At 42.9% G+C, this 18,923-nt stretch overlaps 1 protein-coding gene across 6 annotated transcripts in view; it reads left to right on the plus strand.

Moving 5' to 3' along the window:
* The window catches only part of INVS (inversin), a 131,252-nt gene that overhangs the window by 90,821 nt on the left and 21,508 nt on the right, over nt 1–18,923 (plus strand). For all 6 annotated transcript variants that reach the window (XM_055578640.1, XM_055578639.1, XM_055578643.1 and 3 more), the window contains 2 exons: nt 4,783–4,995; nt 15,447–15,733. In XM_055578640.1, coding sequence (XP_055434615.1) covers nt 4,783–4,995; nt 15,447–15,733 — 500 coding nt within the window. The remainder of the gene's footprint in view (nt 1–4,782; nt 4,996–15,446; nt 15,734–18,923) is intronic.

Genomic DNA, 18,923 nt, shown 5'->3' on the forward strand with positions numbered 1-18,923 from the left:
TGCAGAGAGATTAAATGATCAGAGTCTGGGATTTGCTTTATTGATTGATTGATTGATGGCTTGTGGGATCTTTCCCCACAGGGGTTTGAAACTGGGCCCATGGCAGTGAAATCTCTGAGTGCTGACCACTGGATCCACTAGGGAATTCCCCTGGGATTTGCTTTTAAAATACTTCAGCAAAAATAAAAAAGAAAGGAGTAGATGAAGTGAATGTAGTAAAATTTTGCTAATTATTTGGTAATGAGTGTACAAAGCATTAGTGTGCTGTTCGCTCTACTTTTGTTTATGCTTAAAGCTTCTCATAATAAAAATATGATTTTTTTATAATAAAAATATTTAACATATTTGAAATGCAACTTTCCATCCACAAGCAGCCTGAGAAATCTAGTTCTTCTCCCCTTCCTTTCACGTTTTACAGATGAGGAAACAGAAACTCAGAGAAGTGAAGAGAATGCCCAGGGTCATACAGGTCTGCTGACCTCCGGTTCAGCATTCTTTAGGGAATATTATGTCCATGTCATTTCGTTTTGTCATATTTGTAAGTAAACACATAACTTAGGCCTCACTTTCATAAGCCATATTTTGATAATCCTTCTTATATACTATGTGAAAGATACTACATATTAATAATTATAGAAAAAATGATCAGGCTTAATAAAAATACATATGTCATTTGCACATTGATTTAGAAGCAGTTTCATTCCGTAGGAGACATATATTCAATGATTGAGAGATGAATTATGGAAGGATTACTGTACTGAACAGGGCAACATCTGATTATAATCCCATCTAGGTTTTTCAGGTAACTAGTTACGTAGACTTCAGCACGTTGCTTAATCTTTCCAGGTCTGTTTATTCATTTATTCAGTGAGTGTGTTAAACTAAATCTGTCAACTTCACTGCAGTGGTTCTCTGACTCTGATGATTTTTTCTATTGGGGAAAGTACAGTCATGAAAGGCATTTTAGAATATATAGTGGATTTTGTAAAAGTTCTTCTGAATTTACAAAATGCTATTTACATGTAAATAATGTTTTAAAGTTTATTCAGGCACCTCTACTTTATGGCCTTCTGGTTTCTGAACAGTACTGGCAGATCAAGCTGTCCTAAAACGGGGGTTCATTCATTTTAGCATTCAAGAACTTCCTTCTGAATTTAGAGTCTCCTTACTAAAGTGACCAAACTACCCTTTGCATTTACTGAAAACCTCTTCCTTTTGTATCTTACTGTGACTGTTGGGTGAGTTTTGAAGAGTTTCTTTTCTATAATCATGGGCTGATTTTCTGAGTCTAATCATGCACCCATATAGTCATCATTTTTCCAGCTCATCCATCAGCTGATTATTTCCTTCCAACACCGGTGACTGCGCGGACTCCGTGGCAGTCATCCAGAGGAAGCTGATCTGGCAGTTGTTCAGCGGTCACGAACGCTAGTTTGGGTCTGTGCAAACAACATTCGTGAGAAGTGCTGTCACCAACATATAAGCGCTGCAGTGTGTCCTGTGATAGCACTAATCACACCAGCTCTTATGAGCTGCTTCCCTCATGCCAGGCACGCTGCTGTCTTCTTCACACCGATTATTTTATTCTCTCATCATACCAAATCTGTATGAGGATAAGTGGGGCGTAAGTTGGTCAGGAAGTGACAACCATTGTTATTACCCCAGTTGGATGGTTGGAGGTATTTTCTTTACCTCAAATTTTAGTACTTTTTACATCATTTAAATTCTTAAACTGTGTGTCCTTTTTACAAAGTAATTATTTTTCTTTAAAAAAGGAAACATACTTCCCAAGATATTAACAGTGGTTAACTCTGAGAGTGAGAGTGTAGATGACTGTTATTTTCTTCTGTATATTTATCTGGTTTGTTTTATATTCCAAAAATAGAGAAGATGTATTTTTTAAAAGAATCTGCCTAAAATCACAGATCTAGAAAGTAGTCAGTTGAAATTCTAATATATAACTCTATGATAATAATAATACCCATCTTTTCTAAATAATATACTTATCAAAAAGGTATGTACACTGTACAAAATTTAAAAAGCATAAAAGGGCACTTAGTAAAACTAAATATCCCTCCTATCCCTGCCTCCGAGACAGCTAGCTTCCTCCCCAGAGACATCACTGTCACATTTTCTTGGGAAACTTCTAGAGAGTAATATCAGTATTTTACATAGGTGAGCATATAGCGATATATTCTTTTTATATCAGTGAAGCACATCATAATACTGTTCTGGTTTCTTACTTTTTCTTTTTCCCTTCACTGAACAAGTCATCCTGGTGATTTTTCCTTATTTATTCATGTACACAATAATGGCTGCTTTGTGCAGATGACTTTATGATGGGATGGCCTCTACTTTATTTAACCAGTCCTATATTGATGGAGGGCTTCTCTGGTAGCTCAGCTGGTAAAGAATTTGCCTGAGTGCAGGATACTCCAGTTTGATTCCTGGGTCAGAAAGATCTGCTAGAGAAGGGATAGGCTACCCATGCCAGTTTTCTTGGGCTTCCCTGGTAGCTCAACTGGTAAAGAATCTGCTGCCTGCCATGCGGGTTCAATCCCTGGGTTGGGAAGATCCCCCGGGAGAAGGGAACGGCTACCTACTCCAGTATTCTGGCCTGGAGAAATCCATGGAATGTATAATCCATGGGGTTGCAAAGGGTCAGACATGACTAAATGACTTTCACTGTTGATGGAATTGAGGTTGTTTCCATTGTTTTACTATTTCAAACTGTGCTTCTGTGAATATCCTTATACATAAAGCACTTCAGAGTAGAGCAGATCTATTGGATGAATGCCCATAAGTGAAAAGGCTATAGCAGAGGGCAGATACATGAATAATTGTGAAATATATTGCTAGATTGCCTCCCTAGTATGTAGAGAGCCTGTCTCCCTCTTTAATCTTTAGGTTAAAGTGCTCACTCATGTTAGTCTTAAATTGTATTTCTCTTAAATGAGTGACATTGAACATATTTTTATATGCTAGCAGCCCCTAGTATTTCCTGTTTGAAGAACTATCTTTTATCTTTGTTATTGGTGTTTTTGCCCTATAAATATTTGTTATTTTTATGTACTTGGATTTATCAACCTTAAGGTTTCTGCATTCTGTATCTTTCTTTGGAAAAAACTTCCCACTCCAATATTTTTAAAAATTGTCCATGATTTTTTCTTCTACTTTCATGGTTTTTTTTTTGGCCACACCATGAAGCTTATGGGATCTTAATTCCCCAAGTAGGGATTGAACGTTGGCCCTCAGCAGTGAGAACACGGAGTCCTAACCACTGGACCACCAGGGAATTCCCTTAAAAAAAAAAATTTAGATCATTACTTCATCCAGCATTCATTTTTGAGTGAAAATGATGTAACAATCTTTTTTTTGTTTGTTTTCCCAGATGACTGTACAGTTGTCCCAACTCTGTTTAATAATCCATCATTTCTGCAGGGGCTTAAAGGGCCATTCTTCTCACAGACTAACTCTGTCCATTTGGAGATATATTTTTCATTTCATAAACATTAACTATCGGTAATCAAGGGCTCAAACTTAGGAACCTCACAGAATATTATTTGCAGTGTTTTTTAGATAGGATTAAGGAATTACTTAGAACATGGGGAGGAAGAAAAGTGATCATATATTCTCAAAGCCCCTAATTTGTGAGAAAGTGAGCAAAACTGAGGAATAGACATGGTCAGCAGTGCAAATCACCAGATACCAGCTCCACCCTTGTTCTGTGCTCCTCAGAGAAAAAGGAACAGCCCTGGAGGACAGAAGATAGCCATGCCTGAGGAGTATTCCATATCTTAGAATGAGGTTTCCTCCTACTGCATAATGTCACCAGTTTAACTGTGCTCTGAATTACCTTCAGTTCCGTTCAGTTGCTCAGTCGTGTCTGACTCCTTGCGACCCCATGAATCACAGCATGCCAGGCCTCCCTGTCCATCACCATCTCCCAGAGTTCACTCAAACTCACGTCCATCGAATTGGTGATGCCATCCAGCCATCTCATCCTCTGTCATCCCCTTTTTCCTCCTGCCCCCAATCCTTCCCAGCATCAGAGTCTTTTCCAATGAGTCAGCTCTTCGCATGAGGTGGCCAAAGTACTGGAGTTTCAGCTTTAGCATCATTCCTTCCAAAGAAATCCCAGGGCTGATCTTCAGAATGGACTGGTTGGATCTCCTTGCTGTCCAAGGGACTCTCAAGAGTCTTCTCCAACACCACAGTTCAAAAGCATCAATTCTTCGGCACTCAGCTTTCTTCACAGTCCAACTCGCACATCCATACATGACCACTGGAAAAACCATAGCCTCGACTAGACGGACCTTTGTTGGCAAAGAAACGTCTTTGCTTTTCAATATGCTATCTAGGTTGGTCATAACTTTCCTTCCAAGGAGTAAGCATCTTTTAATTTCATGGCTGCAGTCACCATCTGCAGTGATTTTGGAGCCCCCCAAAATAAAGTCTGCCACTGTTTCCACTGTTTCCCCATCTATTTGCCATGAAGTGATGGGACCAGATGCCATGATCTTAGTTTTCTGAATGTTGAGCTTTAAGCCAACTTTTTAACTCTCCTCTTTCACTTTCATCAAGAGGCTTTTTAGTTCCTCTTCACTTTCTGCCATAAGGGTGGTGTCATCTGTGTATCTGAGGTTATTGATGTTTCTCTCGGCAATCTTGATTCCAGCTTGTGCTTCTTCCAGCCCAGCGTTTCTCATGATGTACTGTGCATATAAGTTAAATAAGCAGGGTTACCTTACAACACTTAAAAAAAAAATCTCCCTACTTCAGGTACACCCCCCTGGATTATGCTCTGCTTGGGGAGCGTCATGAAGTGATCCAGTTCATGTTGGAGCATGGTGCCCTGTCCATCGCAGCTATACAGGACATCGCTGCCTTCAAGATCCAGGCCGTCTACAAAGGGTACAAGGTCCGAAAAGCTTTCCGAGACCGGAAAAATCTCCTCATGAAGCATGAGCAGTTGAGAAAGGATGCTGCTGCCAAGTAAGTGTGAGCTGTAGAGACTGTGTTCTCACAACTCAGGCATCAGCGTGGAAGGGGGCACGGTGGTGGGAGTGGCCAGGAGAGGGAACCAGGAGGGAATCTGAAGTAACTGTGATCCCTACATCCACATCACCTCCCCACTTCTGCTCACCAGTCCTTCAGGGGACTGAGGCCAACAGGAAGGACCGCGGCCTTGTCTCCACTTGGTGGCTGTTCCTCTAGGTTAGTCCTCAGGGTTCTAACTGTGGGAGACATCACTGCCATACCCACCCATGGCGAGGAGTTGGGGGTGAGGGCCCTGCCTGCAATGAGCCACAAAGGAGTATCTGGTCCTCTCACCCTTCCTACCTTTTCAAGAGAAACTCACGCCAATGTCTAGCCTGCTTCTACTAGACAAATATAAGTCTAGTTTTGATTTGATTAAAGCAACCAACTTGTATAAATAACTTGCTCTCCCCTACCAATTCCTGAAAAAATCCCTACTAACTAATGCAATTTATTCCAGAAATACTGATTGAATTCTTACTGCACATACAACACTCTTGACTTGAGCCTAAGGAGAAAATAGTACTTGCTTCGAGGACCTCACACTTGTTTGGGTAATGATATAGTGTGTGAAATAGTCATTTGTGCCTGTTATAAATCTGAAACTGTTAGTTGCTCAGCTGTATCTGACTGTTTGAGACCCTGTGGACTGTAGCTCACCAGAATTCTCTGTCCATGGGATTTTCCCAGCAAGGACAGTGGAGTGGGTTGCCATTTCCTTCTCCAGGGGATCTTCCCTGACCCAGGGATCAAACCTGGGTCTCCTGCATTGGAGGCAGATGCATTACCATCTGAGCCACCCAGGAAGTTTATTATACATTGTGATTGTTTTTACTGTGAGTGATTGATTTTAGATTATGTTTTTGTTTGGCTTTTCTGTTATACACATGTTGGGTATTTTAAATAGCAAGAGAGTATTGCATTAGCAGGTATAAAACCAAAACATCTGATGATAAAGATCACAGGAAGATTCTTTGTGTGTGTGTGTGTGTGTGTGTGTGTGTGTGGCTGTGCTGGGTCTTCCTTACTATGCGGCTTTTTCTCTAGTTGCGGGGAGGTGGGCTACTCTTTTTGTGGTACACAGACTTCTTTTTGAGATGGCTTCTCTTGTTGCAGAGTAGGGGCTTAAGGATGCATGGGCTTCAGTAGCTGTGGCTCCTGGGTGCTAGAGCTCAAGCTCAATAGTTGTGGCACACAGGCTTAGTTGCTCCACAGCATGTGAGATCTTCCCAGATCAAGGATCAAACCCGTTGGCAGGCAGATCTTTACCACTGAGCCATGAGGGAAGCCCTGTTCTTAATTCTTAGTTTCTGAAATTGATTGTTAAAAAAATTGTAAATGGGAGCTGTGCTTACTGTGATAATCATTGAAATTACCAAAACTGAAAATTTTAGCTTCCTTTACCTTTTCTCAGTCACAGTCTTCCCTTTATGGGTCCTCATTATTGGGAGTAAATGAGTTTCTTAACATTTCTTAACCATCACCTCCTAATAGTCATTGTAGCATAGATCTCCAAGAGAAATGTTTTAATCGAGAATTACTGATTTAATTTGTGTTCATTTTATTTCTCAAAAGTTATTCCTGAAAATGTGAGTCAGTGTTTCATTTTGGTTTTGAATTTGGTTTTAAGGAACAGAAATCAGAATGTGAAATTTAGCCTTTGCTGCTGCCACCTCATTGACTAAGACGGCCCAGACACATCACATTGCCTCAACATACCCTCCCCAGCTTCTCATCTTAGGATGGCAGAAATCACCTTCCTTAAAGTAAGGGTGTCAAAGATTAAACTTAAAGTGATTTCTATTTTGCTGGCAGAGAAATTGAAAGAGAGAGAAGTTTTAGTCATATTTTCTAAGGCTTTTTTTTTTTTTTTTTTTTTTTTTAGGAAATACCTATAATCCATTTAAAAGCACTTTATAACTCATACTACACCTCCACTGTGTTGCTAAAATGAACACTACTGTAATCTACCTGCCAAAGCACAGAGCTGAATGCACATGAAAATAGGACTGTGTTTATGTTGATCGCTCTTTTTCCCTGAAGCTTCCTTTTTGCTGGGTTTTTGTTCACTCTCTAAGCTCAGATCCCATCTAACTTTCTGAACTCTCCCTTCGTACATCTTTTCAATTATACCACCACCACATTGAAGTCAGCGCTACAGGCTAGCCCCTTAGACTTCTTTCCTTGCCATATTTTTTTCATTGAAAATATATCTACTCTTAAAACTTAAATTACTTTATCTTTGCAGATAACCCCTTCATCTCTCTGACATCTTAATCTCCTGGAACTCTAATCCTAGACCATCAGCTCTCCACCAGGCACGTCCACTTTGCTGTCCTTTTGTTACTTGCCACCGTGTCAGATCTTTGGACATTTCCGTTTGCGTGCCCTGTTGTCCCTGTCACTTCAGGCTCACCGTGTGAACCATGCAACGCGTCACCACAGCTGTGTCTCTCTTCACCTCCTGACTCCCTGCTAGTGCTGCCACCACCAGCCGTGCTAATTCCTCTTTCTGAAATGTCCTTTTGTTTCAATCCTTCTGTCCCACCACTCTATACAGGCATCATTCTTGAACAGCATTCGTGATGCTACGTCAGACCCTGTAACATTTTACTTCTGCTTATATCTCCAAGTCTCACCTTTCTCTCCACTAATTCCACCCTCCCACCCTCACCCCTGATGTCTCAATCATCTTGAACTTTCTTCACTTCCTCACTTACACCTTTCCTTACACCCCCACGCTCTTGGGAGGCCTGAGCTTCTTTCTGACTAGTGTATGAGACTGTGTCTCTTAGAGTTATGTAATCAAATCCAGTTTGGGTCACCCAGTTCAAGCTCTCATGATGCTCAAGTTCCTTTAATGGGAGTTTGTTCTGTGTCCTCAAAAAGTCAAGTGACAAGGAGTTCTGTGCCTCTAAGGCAGCACATTTCACTAGTGGACAGTTCTGTTGCCAGTGTTCTTGCCTGGAGAACCCCATGGACAGAGGAGCCTGGTGGGCTACAGTCCATGGGGTCACAAAGAATCGGACGTGACTGAGTGTCACACTGTTGGCAGGCGTTCTTTTCTCCCTTTTGATCTTGAGCTGCCCCTTGAAGCAAAAGAGAAAAGTCTAAATCCTCTTCCATAAACCAACTTCCAGATAATTAAAGAAGGTGCTCCTGATACTCGCACTCCGACCCCAGCTCTCCTTCTTACTTTGTAATAGATCCCCTTGCAGCCTGCTCCCCAAACATCTTCCGTTTGTCAGTGCCTTTCTTCAGGGTTGACCTTTAGTTCTGAATCTTCTGCTCACCTGTGGTCTGATGCGTGAGAACACGTCCATCATTCCACTCCATGCTATTCCACTTCTCTGAGCCTCAGTTTCTCAATGAAAAGAAAATTTTTTAGTTCGGGACAGGTTTTGGGGCTCCATGAATGCCCTGAAACTGTAGACAGTATTTTGTATGTATGAGCGCATGTACATTTGGTCGGAGGAGAGGATCTATAGATTTTTATCACATTCTCTAAGATGGTTTATGAATCACAGAAAGATTTTTTTTAAATTGGACTAAATGATATCTAAGGTTCCTTCCAGCTATAATATTCTATAAGTCAAAGGTCCTAAAACGCATGACATTTTCTTATTCCCTTGAGAGGAAGTCAAAGACCAAATATTACTAAGCCTGTGCTTCAGCAACAATGAAGAGATAGAATCTGACAGACCCCCCCCACCCCCCATCCAATGCAGTACCAACCGAAAAGGTTAGAGCCAAACCTTTTCTGTCTTCTGAGGTAATCAGTTTCCTCTCATTGGAAATGTTCCAGGAGACATTGAATTATCATCTCTCCAGGATAAATATATAAGGAATTTTAAAAACTATATAAAAGAGCTGGGCTCTCAGATCTCTTCTGAGTCAAAGATTCTATGAGAGCTGTGCCCTCTGTCTGCCTGAAATAACCTTCTCTCACTTCCCTCCTTTCTCACTTTGACATTATTTCTGTGTAACCTTTTTATTATATTCCAGTTTAATTAGTCTCCCACATCCCCAACCCCCAGCTCTGGGTTAATACTTCTGTTTTAGCATGCATCATATCTTGAATTCAGCATCTGCAGGAGGTATAGGTCTGATTTCCCAACTAGATTGTCAGTTCCTGGAGAGCAGGGACTGTGTTAGGTACCTCCATACTTCTAGTGACTTAAAGCCCTTGATATGTTTCCTGTTCTTCAGGCACTAAGTCCCGTCTGACTCTTTTCGATCCCATGGACTGTAGCACGCCAGGCTCCTCTATACTCCACCATCTCTCAGAGTTTGTTCTAATTCATGTCCATTGAATCGGTGATAACATCCAACCATCTCATCCTCTGTCACCATCTTCTCCACCTGCCCTCAGTCTTTCCTAGCATCAGAGTCTTTTCCAATGAGTTGGCTCTTTGCATCAGGTGACCAAAGTGTTGGAGCTTCAGCCTTAGTCCTTCCAGTGAATATTCAGGGTTGATTTCCTTTAGGATTGACTGGTTTTACTCTTTGTTGCCTAGTGGATTCTCAAGAGGCTTCTCTGGCACCACAATTCGAAGGCACCAATTCTTTGGTGCTCAGCCTTCTTTATGGTCCAACTCTCATATCCCTATGTTGTTGAAAATATCATCAGGCCCAGCCCTGTAACTCCTAGATGGTGAGGCATTCATGCCACACCCACATTTCTTCACTTTGAACCAGAACCAGTGACAGCTTAACAGCTTTACCTGTCAATAAAATAAAAATGATTACTTATATTGATATAGTGCTTTACAGTTTACAAAATTCTTATACATTAAACCTTTACAATAACTCAGTAAATTAAACAAGGCAACTGTCTTTAAACTCATTTCATGCAGGGGATGATAACACCGATTAACTTGCCTGAAATCACTCAGCTAGTAAGGGAGGAGGTTGGCACATGGATCTCAGTCTTACCCTAAGCCAGGGTTCCTGCCAAGGCTTGGTTCTGGGGAACACCCCCCAGCCATGCTTGTGCAGTAGGCTCTCCAGATCCTAGCACTATCTGATAGGCTGGCATGGAAGGGCCCTGCTTCTTTTCTCTGACTTATATGCAATATGTAACTGTTGGTGCCAAAGGTCACCAGGCTCCCGTCAGCTTTTGTCTTAACCCAGCGCTCACTCAGCTGTGCATGTTGTCTCCAATGGCTGTTAAGAGAGTGGCACCAAGCTGCCACCATCAATTCTGCAACATGGTTCTGGAAAAATCTTCTTATGACTCAGAGCTAACCTAGCAGAGCATACCAGTATCCTCCTAAATCCTTGAGAAAGTTAAGAAAATTAGTTGGCCCCAAGCCTACCCCAGGACCATGACCAAGAAAGTCATCAGGGCAAATGCAGGTGTCATCAGTGCAACAGCAGGACACGCTAACTTAACCTTCCTTTTCTGTGGAAACCATTTTAATCACATCTCTCAAACCTCTCTTGGTCCTGTATTCATGGCACTGGCAACTGAGTACTCATGAATGAGAATGAGCTGCTTTATTTCTGTGGTGTCTGGCAGAATTACTTTCTTTTTGATGAAACTGGACAACTATTAATAACAACTCTCTGTGGAAGCCACACAGTAGGATAGGGAAAAAAAAACTCCATCAACTTTCAGGACTTAAACTTTCCAGACCCAGAGGCAAGAATGTGCCGTGTTGTGCAAACAGATGCCTCCAATGCTGAGATGCTGAAGCCGTGGAACATTCAAGTCGTTGAAGTTACTGCCCTTGACCTAGTTCTCTGCACGACAAGCAATCTTTTGATAATTTGGTTTCTTTTTTCCTTCTTCTTTTTTTTATTGAGGATAATTGCTTTACAATGTTGTGTTGGCCTCAGCCACACAATAAGAGGAATTAGTCACAACTACACATTTCTCCTCTCCCTCTTGAGCCTCCCTCTCCTCTCTCATCCCACCCCTCTAGGTCATCACAGAGAGCCGGGCTGTGCTCCTTGTGTTCTATGGCAGCTTCCCAGTAACTCTGTTTTACACATGATAGTCTATATATGTCACTGGTACTTTCTCAATTCTACCCTACCCTCTCTTTTCTGCACTATACCCACAAGTCTGTTCTCTGTATCTGCCTCTCTGTTTCTTCCTTATAAATAGGTTCATAAGTACTGTTTTTCTAGATTTCATATATATGCGTTCATATACAGTATTCATTTATCTCCTTCTGACTTCACTCTAGGTCCATTCACTCACTACAACTGACCCACATTCGTTCCTTGGAAAAGTTGTCAATTAGCAATAACTGCAGCTCGGATAAACCTCATTGGCTGTGATGATAAGTGCCACAGTTCAGAGCTCACTTGGTTTCTTATCGGCCTTTTTTGTTTGTTTGTTTGCTGTTGTCATCTCGGCTACTCATTTGTCAAGTCCTCTCCTTGGGTCTTAGATCTGTCTTGGGAGAGTTCCAGGGTATATCTCTGCCCCACTACAGCCCTTCAGAGATTTGCATCAGCAAAGTACGCCTCTGGTCTTTTTTCCTCTGGGGGAAACAACCCCCGTTCCTCTAGCCCATCCTTTGGAGACCCTCTTCACCCTGTGGTGGACAGCACCTGAAGCAGATGTCAGAGATCTGATGATCCCTGGTTGGCTTTCTCACATTTTTATACTGTGAGCCTCTAGGGAGTGGTTCAAATTGCTCTAGAAAGACAGTACAAGCCAGACTAATTGGTGGCCCATCAGAAGCTGTTGTCTGGCTGATTTCCCTTAGAGAAAAAGGGGAGGAAAATGTGGGACTGGTTAAGATTCTGCCATCTTAATAAATTTCCAGCTAAAATGTTGCTTGTTGTGTCATGGCCAGGGTTTATTTTCTCTTTAAAATTTCATGTAAAGTAGAATAACTTTAGTTTGTCCTCTTTTATTTGTTTCCTGAACTTTACAAAAATAGGTCAAGTGTATAGCATGGCCCACCCTGAAGATTAAAGATCTTTGACATTCTGCAATAAATTAGTCAGAGAAAACACACTGAAATTTTAGGATAATTATTGATTCTAAGAGTTTAGGACTAAAAGCTAAGCTAGAAGCTAACTTGAAATGCTGTTAATGGTTACTTTGATGTGATGTTGCCACTTTCTTCTTATGACTCAATTCATTTTTTACATGACAGAAGAAGATTGAAATTTTTAAAAATTGATTTTGTGAAGTGAATTTTACAGGACGAAGTAAAGCTGCCAAGTCCAGCTCAGCTCTGTATATAGTTTAGCACGTAACATTAGGCAAGTCACTAAGCTCTCTGCCTCAGTTTCCTTATCTGACAAACAAGAGCCTGGCCTCAGTAAACTGAGATTCTTTCAGCATCTTAGACTCTAAGCAATGGTTCTGGACCTTTTTTTCCCAGGGCAACTAACACACACACACACACACACACACACACACACACATACAGGATCATGTTCCGTTCTCAGGAGCTGTTTCCTGTGTGTGTGTCTCTGTGGTGGTGGTTGTGGTGATTGTGGTGGTTGTTGCTTTTTGTTTCAAGGAGGCAGTATAGATAAAATAGGATGCGGGTCAGGCATAATCCCTAGTTCTAATCCCCCCTCCTTCTCCTCAGGATCACAACTTTTACATCAAGAACCACAGCTCTCGTGAAATGCACATTTGTGGAATGTGTGCATTGAAAGATTTTTTAAAATGCAAAATGCATCAGTTTTTGAAAAACATTAATTCTGTTCTTCAGCTGAGGGTGTAATTATATATTCTCCTGGTTACATTCTTTCTCCCGGCTTATTGAGTTCTACCACAATGAAAAACCAACCCCTTTGCAAACCTCCCCCTCCAGAGGAGTCTTAAAAAGGCAGAGCTCCCCATGTGCTGGCCAGCCTGATCACTCTGAAAGGCTAGATCCCTTGTTTATCCCATGGCTGTCCTCGTGGGAGGCCCAGAAAGGTCTGCAGTGACAAAGTTTGCCCCCCAGGGCTAATTGAACAGCGGCTTCTTGGAATTGAAAAGGAGAGCTGTTTGGTCTCCTAAAACAAAGCGAAATAAATGACTGCTCAAATAACAAAGTCTAGGTTATCACCTCAAAGGCCCCGTTGATGGCAGTGATATATCCATGCAGGTGCCGAGCTGGGCAACCCCACACGCCTGTCTGTCTGCAGGACCAACATTCTCTTAAAGCAGTTCTATTCATCCAGCCTCGTAAAGAGAGCAGCTCCCCACCTCCCTGCCAGGAGCAAGGCTGTTATCAATTAGCAGCACCTCTGCCACCCAGATACTTCCACCTTCTTCTGAAAGCAGGCTTCTCCCAGACGAATCACACTGAAATGGCACCATCCATGTGAATCGCAGGCACTGAGGATGACAGGCTCTCCGGCTCGCCTGTCGATTGCAGTGCAGTATACGCCAGTGTCAGTGCTTGGAGAGCCCTGTAACAAGACTGCAGCTGAATGAGAACGTTCGAGCTGCGCTGGAGTCAGCACGACCCACCGGAACACTGTCTCTGGGGTGGCACCCAGCGGGAACCTACCAGGAGGGCTTCACAACACAGGCCAAGAGACCTTCAGAAGGGGAGTTGGGTTGACCAGGCTTTCTATTTAAGTGTGACTCAGATATCTGTCATCTGGTCTTCCCTGTCCCTTGAGATATAAATAAGCTTTGCTTCACATTGCACAGTCTGTGGAAATCTGAATTCTGTGACTTCCTGGGGGCTTGGGGTCTCTGTCTCAGCTCTTGCTTCTGTGTCTGGGGCCTTAGCCCTGCAACTTTCAGGTTGCTTATGAAAAGGCATGTATGAGCATGGCACCTTCCAGAAAACTGGTGTCATCAGGAAGATTCCCATTTCATATCCCATATGGTATAATTAACTGTGCACCTGAGGATAGTTTACAGTCCACATGAGACTTGCCTGTTCTCTTAAGCTTTGCTTCTCAGGGTGTGGTCAGAGGCCCGATAGTACCTGTATGACCTGGGTGCTTGATAGAAATACAATATCTTGAGCCCGACCCCAGGCCTGGCAAGTCAGCATCTAGGTTTTACCAAGATCCCAGGAGATCCCATTCCTTAAAGTATGTGAATCACGGACCTAAAGTCCTTGGCTGTCCCCTCACCCTGGGCGGATTCTCTGTCCCACCCTTGCTCCACGCGGTACCCAGTCTTTCATCTCCTCTTCCCCCTCCGTTCTCTCTCTTGTTCTTCATCTCTTCCCTCCCTGTCAGGAACTACAAGTAAATTCTTTGTATCCTGAGAGATCAGGCCTCTTCTCTGGAGCCTCAAAGTCAGTCATCACCTAGGCCCTGAGGGTCTCATCTTCTACCAGCACTCAATCCTGTCCTCAAGCTTATTAAAATATTTGTGTAAACAAGGCCCCCAACTAAGAGGGACCCTGATACCAGATACTCTGATAAAAGAAATCTCTCCATCTCATTATAAAACATAGCCCTGATTTTATCAAGACATTCCAAAAGTGAAAAGTAAAAAACTATTGGTCACTCAGTTGTGTCTGGCTCTTTGTGACCCCATGAACTGCAACCCGCCAGGCTCCTCTGTCCATGGTATTCTCCAGGAAAGAATACTGGAGTGGGTAACCATTTCCTTCTCCAAGGGATATTTTTGAACCAGGGATCAAACCTTAGTCTCCTGCTTTGAAGGCAGATTCTTTACCATTTGAGCCACTGGGGCTTTCACAAGACATCCAAACAGACTCTTAAATCAGTTCAGCATTATTAGCTATCATATAAGCGCTTCTCAGATGGCTCTAATGGTAAAGAATCCACCTGCCAATGCAGGAGATGCAAGAGATTTAGGCTCAATCCCTAGCTCAGGAAGATCCCCTGGGGCAGGAAATGACAACCCACTCCAGTATTCTTGCCTGGAAAATTCCATGACAAAGAAGTCTGGCGGGCTACAGTCCTTGGGGTTGCAAAGAGTCAGACAAAACTGAGCACACACGTGCACACACACGAGCTGTCATACGAGCCTTAGACCTGGAGAAATTGAGTCTTCGACAGGAAAGTGACTTACTCAAGGTCTATTTGCGTATTTTTTCACGTAATCGTTAAGGTTTGCCAGTGGTCTTTTTAATGAATAGAGAAGATTAAAGGTTATCCCTCTGCTTATCATTCTCAGTTGCATTCTGATGTACTTTCTGAAACAGGAGAAAAGAGTGTAGTTACAGCTCCGGGGATCACTAGCTTGGGGACACAAACCATGGGATCCTGCTGTATCTCAGCAAACAGTTTCATGTCATATGTGTCCCTGCTGGGCACAGGTTGAACTATAAGGTTCTTTCCAGCTCCATCATCCTTTCAGATAGAAAAGTCAGGAATCTGTGAAATTGTGAATTACCAAATCCCCCCTGTGTTGTGGTAGCTCCTTTTAAAAATCAAATCTCACTCAGGAATACTTGAATAGGTAACACTCTGAATTTTTTCCTCTCTGCCCTTGGTTTTGTTCCCAGGAAACGAGAAGAAGAAAACAAGCGAAGAGAGGCAGAACAGCAGAAAGGAAGGCTAAGCCCAGATTCCTGCAGACCCCATGCTCCTCTCTGTCTGCCCGGAACCCAAGCTGAGCCCCACAGACAGAGCCGGGCCCCCAGCAAACAGCCCCCCTGCAGCGACAAGGCCCAAGGCCCTGAGCGGAAAGCCTGCAGACGATCTCCAGGTAGAGGGTCTCCAAGCAGAGCCCCCCAGAAGGAGCAGCAGCTCTCCTCAGACTTGCAGAGAACAGAACCCAGAAAACCAAACGGTAAGTGTTTTGCCTTGCGATTCAGCGCTAACCCATGGACTGTGGGCTCTTTTGTTTCATATTATTTAGACCATTTACATTTAAGGTAATTATGTAAGCACTTAAGTCTGCCACTGTATCGTTTATTTTCTGTTTATTTTTTCTGTTTCTCTTTTCTTCCCTTCCTGTTGTATTTCCTCAAATTCTTTCTTAGCTTGGGATCGTTATGTAGCAGTCCCCTTACCCATGTTAATTAAAAATGCCTCTTATGTTTTAGCTCTCAGAGTGAATGCTCCTTCCTCTGACACTCACGCATTCCCACCAAATGAAGCTTTTTCCCTTCTGTGTGCTCCCACGGCTTTCCTGTGCATCCTTATTGTAAAGAGCATCTCCTTGCACTGTTAGTGGATTACTGGCTTACTTGTCTGTTTTTTCCACTAGACTATACAACCTGTAAAATCAGGATTGCGTCAGTTATCTAATGCTGTGTAACAGACTACCCTAAAACTAAGTGATTTACAATAACAGTTTACTATTTCTTGTGATTCTGTGGGTGGGTCTTGCAGTTCCTCTTCAGGCATCATCTACACTCACTCATGTGGCTACATTCAGGTCGAGGTCAGCTGAATTGGTTGGTTTAAGATGGACTGACTTGAATATCTGGCAGTTGATAGTGGCTGTCAGCTGGGATTCCTTGACTCTTTTACATGGCCTTTCATCCTCCCATAGGCTAGACTGGCTTCCTTACACAGTGGTCTTGGACATCATTCTAACAAAGCACGAGAAAAAGCTATAAGTCTTCTTGAGGAATAGGCTCAAGAATGTGCACACCACATTTTGTTGATCAAAGCAAGTTGTATGACCATCCCAGACTAAATAACATAAAGAAATAGAATCCATCTTTGCATACTAAGATGGGAGTAATTTTTGCTATTAAACAATCTATCACAGTTATTTTTTGGCCACAGATTATTCACATTTCTCCCACATGTAAAATGTTTTACCCCTTATCTTTAGCACCCAAAAATCTCATCCCAGTTAACACATCAAGTTTGAAATCTGGGATCTTGAGACCTGTGTGAGATTCCCCATGTGTGAATCTTTCTGATTCAGAGAACAGTCAACAAGAACACACATTGGCCCACACATGCATCCAGTAAGCAATGGTGAGATAGGAACAGAATCCCAGGTGGCTCAGAGGTAAAGAATCCACCTACTAGTGCAGGAGATTTGGACTTGATCTCTGGGTTGGGAAGATCCCCTAGAAAAGGAAATGGCAACCCACTCCAGTATTCTTGCCTGGGAAATTTCATGGACTGAGGAGCCTGGCAGGCTACAGTCCATGGGGTCAGAAAGAGTCAGACACGACTGAACAACTGTGGATGCACACAAACCACAATAGACACTCCTGTTCCAAAAGAGGAGAAATTGGTACATAGCAGTCACTGCTGCTGCTGCTGCTAAGTTGCTTCAGTCGTGTCCGACTCTGTGCGACGCCATAGACAGCAGCCCACCAGGCTCCCCCGTCCCTGGGATTCTCCAGGCAAGAACACTGGGGTGAGTTGCCATTTCCTTCTCCAATGCGTGAAAGTGAAGAGTGAAAGTGAAGTTACTCAGTCACGTCCGACTCTTCGCAACCCCATGGACTGCAGCCCATCAGGCTCCTCCGTCCATGGGATTTTGCATGCAAGAGTACTGGGGTGGGGTGCCATTGCCTTCTCCATAGCAGTCACTAGTCCATAGCAGTTCTGAAAGCCACCTGGTTATACATTAGCAAGGCTCCTACTCTGAGGTATGAAATATGCCTTGATTAAGGTCTGGTTTTACTCCTCTGTGTGTTTTCTATGCCATATTCGTCTTGGCTCTGGGCTGTGCCACCTGGGTTCTTGGCCCTGCTGAGAAGTCTTCCTTTTCAATGAGATGTAGCCCATATTTGCAGCTGAGTAGATTTCATAGCCTGTTTCCAGCATAAGAGAAATTGAGACCCCAGAGGCTCCTTTGTGTTTGAAACTGCCTCCATAGGTCAAGCTGGTGGTACTCTCAGTGATACAATTATTTCAGAAATATTCATGGGTTTCCTGTGAATCTGATTGAGTTCATTTCATGTTCCAAAACCACATCAATGGTTATTTTTCAAATAGGCCTTTCTCTACTTTGGGTGGCTCAGGCTACTATGGAAAAATGCCCTTGAGATTCTTAGAAGTTCTTTTGTCTAGCTAAAAGTTCTTTCTTTATCTTATTTCTTTCTCTGTGTGTGCGTGCTAAGTTGCTTCAGTCATATGCAACTCTATGCGACCCTATAAACTGTAGCCTGCCAGACTTCTCTGTCCATGAGTGTTCTCCAGGCAAGAATACTAGAGTGGGTTGCCATGTCCTCCTCCAGGGACCGAACCTGAGTCTCTTATGTCTCCTGCACTGGCAGGTAGGTTCTTTACCACTAGCACCACCTGGGAAGCCCTCTTTCTCTCCACACCTTATCATATGCAGCTAAAAAATTCCATTTGATATTTTCTTCAGCATTCCTCCTGGAAAACTCCTAAGCCATTTTCTGTCTTCCAAGTTACTGCAGGTTGCCAGTTATCATACCACTGAACTACATGGTTCTCTTTTGTCCAGACTCCTGTAGCAACTCCTATAGCAACTTCCTATAGCACTTCTCTAGTCTTCACTAATAGTTACTTCATTGTCTTTCTAACCTCTGCTCACCAGCCAGTCCCAAAGTCAGTGCTTTGGGTTTTTGCTAGGCCAGCAAGCCTCTTTTTTAGGTATCAGTTTCTGTATTGATTATCTCTAGTGGCATAACACCCCACCCTCCAAACTAAGTGCACTTAAAACAATGCTTTATTGTTTCTCACAGTTCTGTGGGTTGGTTAGACAGTTCCTCTACTGGATCAGCTGGGCTTGCTTTCGTAGCTGCTAGAAGGGTGGTCAGGCTAGAAAGTCCCGATGTCTTCCTCCACATTTCTGACAATTGGCGCTGGCTATTGGCAGTTGGTGTCTCAGTTCTCTTCTACATGCCCTTTCACCCTCCAGTAAGTTAGATCTTACTTTCATACTGTTCTCAGGGCGGTGTCCTGAAAAAGGAAAGCAGAAGCCACAGGCCCTTTTAAGGCCTGGGCTCCAGAACTATCACATCCCTTCTACCACATTCTGTGGATTAGAGCAATTCACAAGGCCAGCCCAGTTCAAGAGAGTGGAGACACAGACATAT

The sequence above is a fragment of the Bubalus kerabau genome, chromosome 4 (assembly GCF_029407905.1).
Source record: "Bubalus kerabau isolate K-KA32 ecotype Philippines breed swamp buffalo chromosome 4, PCC_UOA_SB_1v2, whole genome shotgun sequence".
NCBI lineage: Eukaryota > Metazoa > Chordata > Mammalia > Artiodactyla > Bovidae > Bubalus > Bubalus kerabau.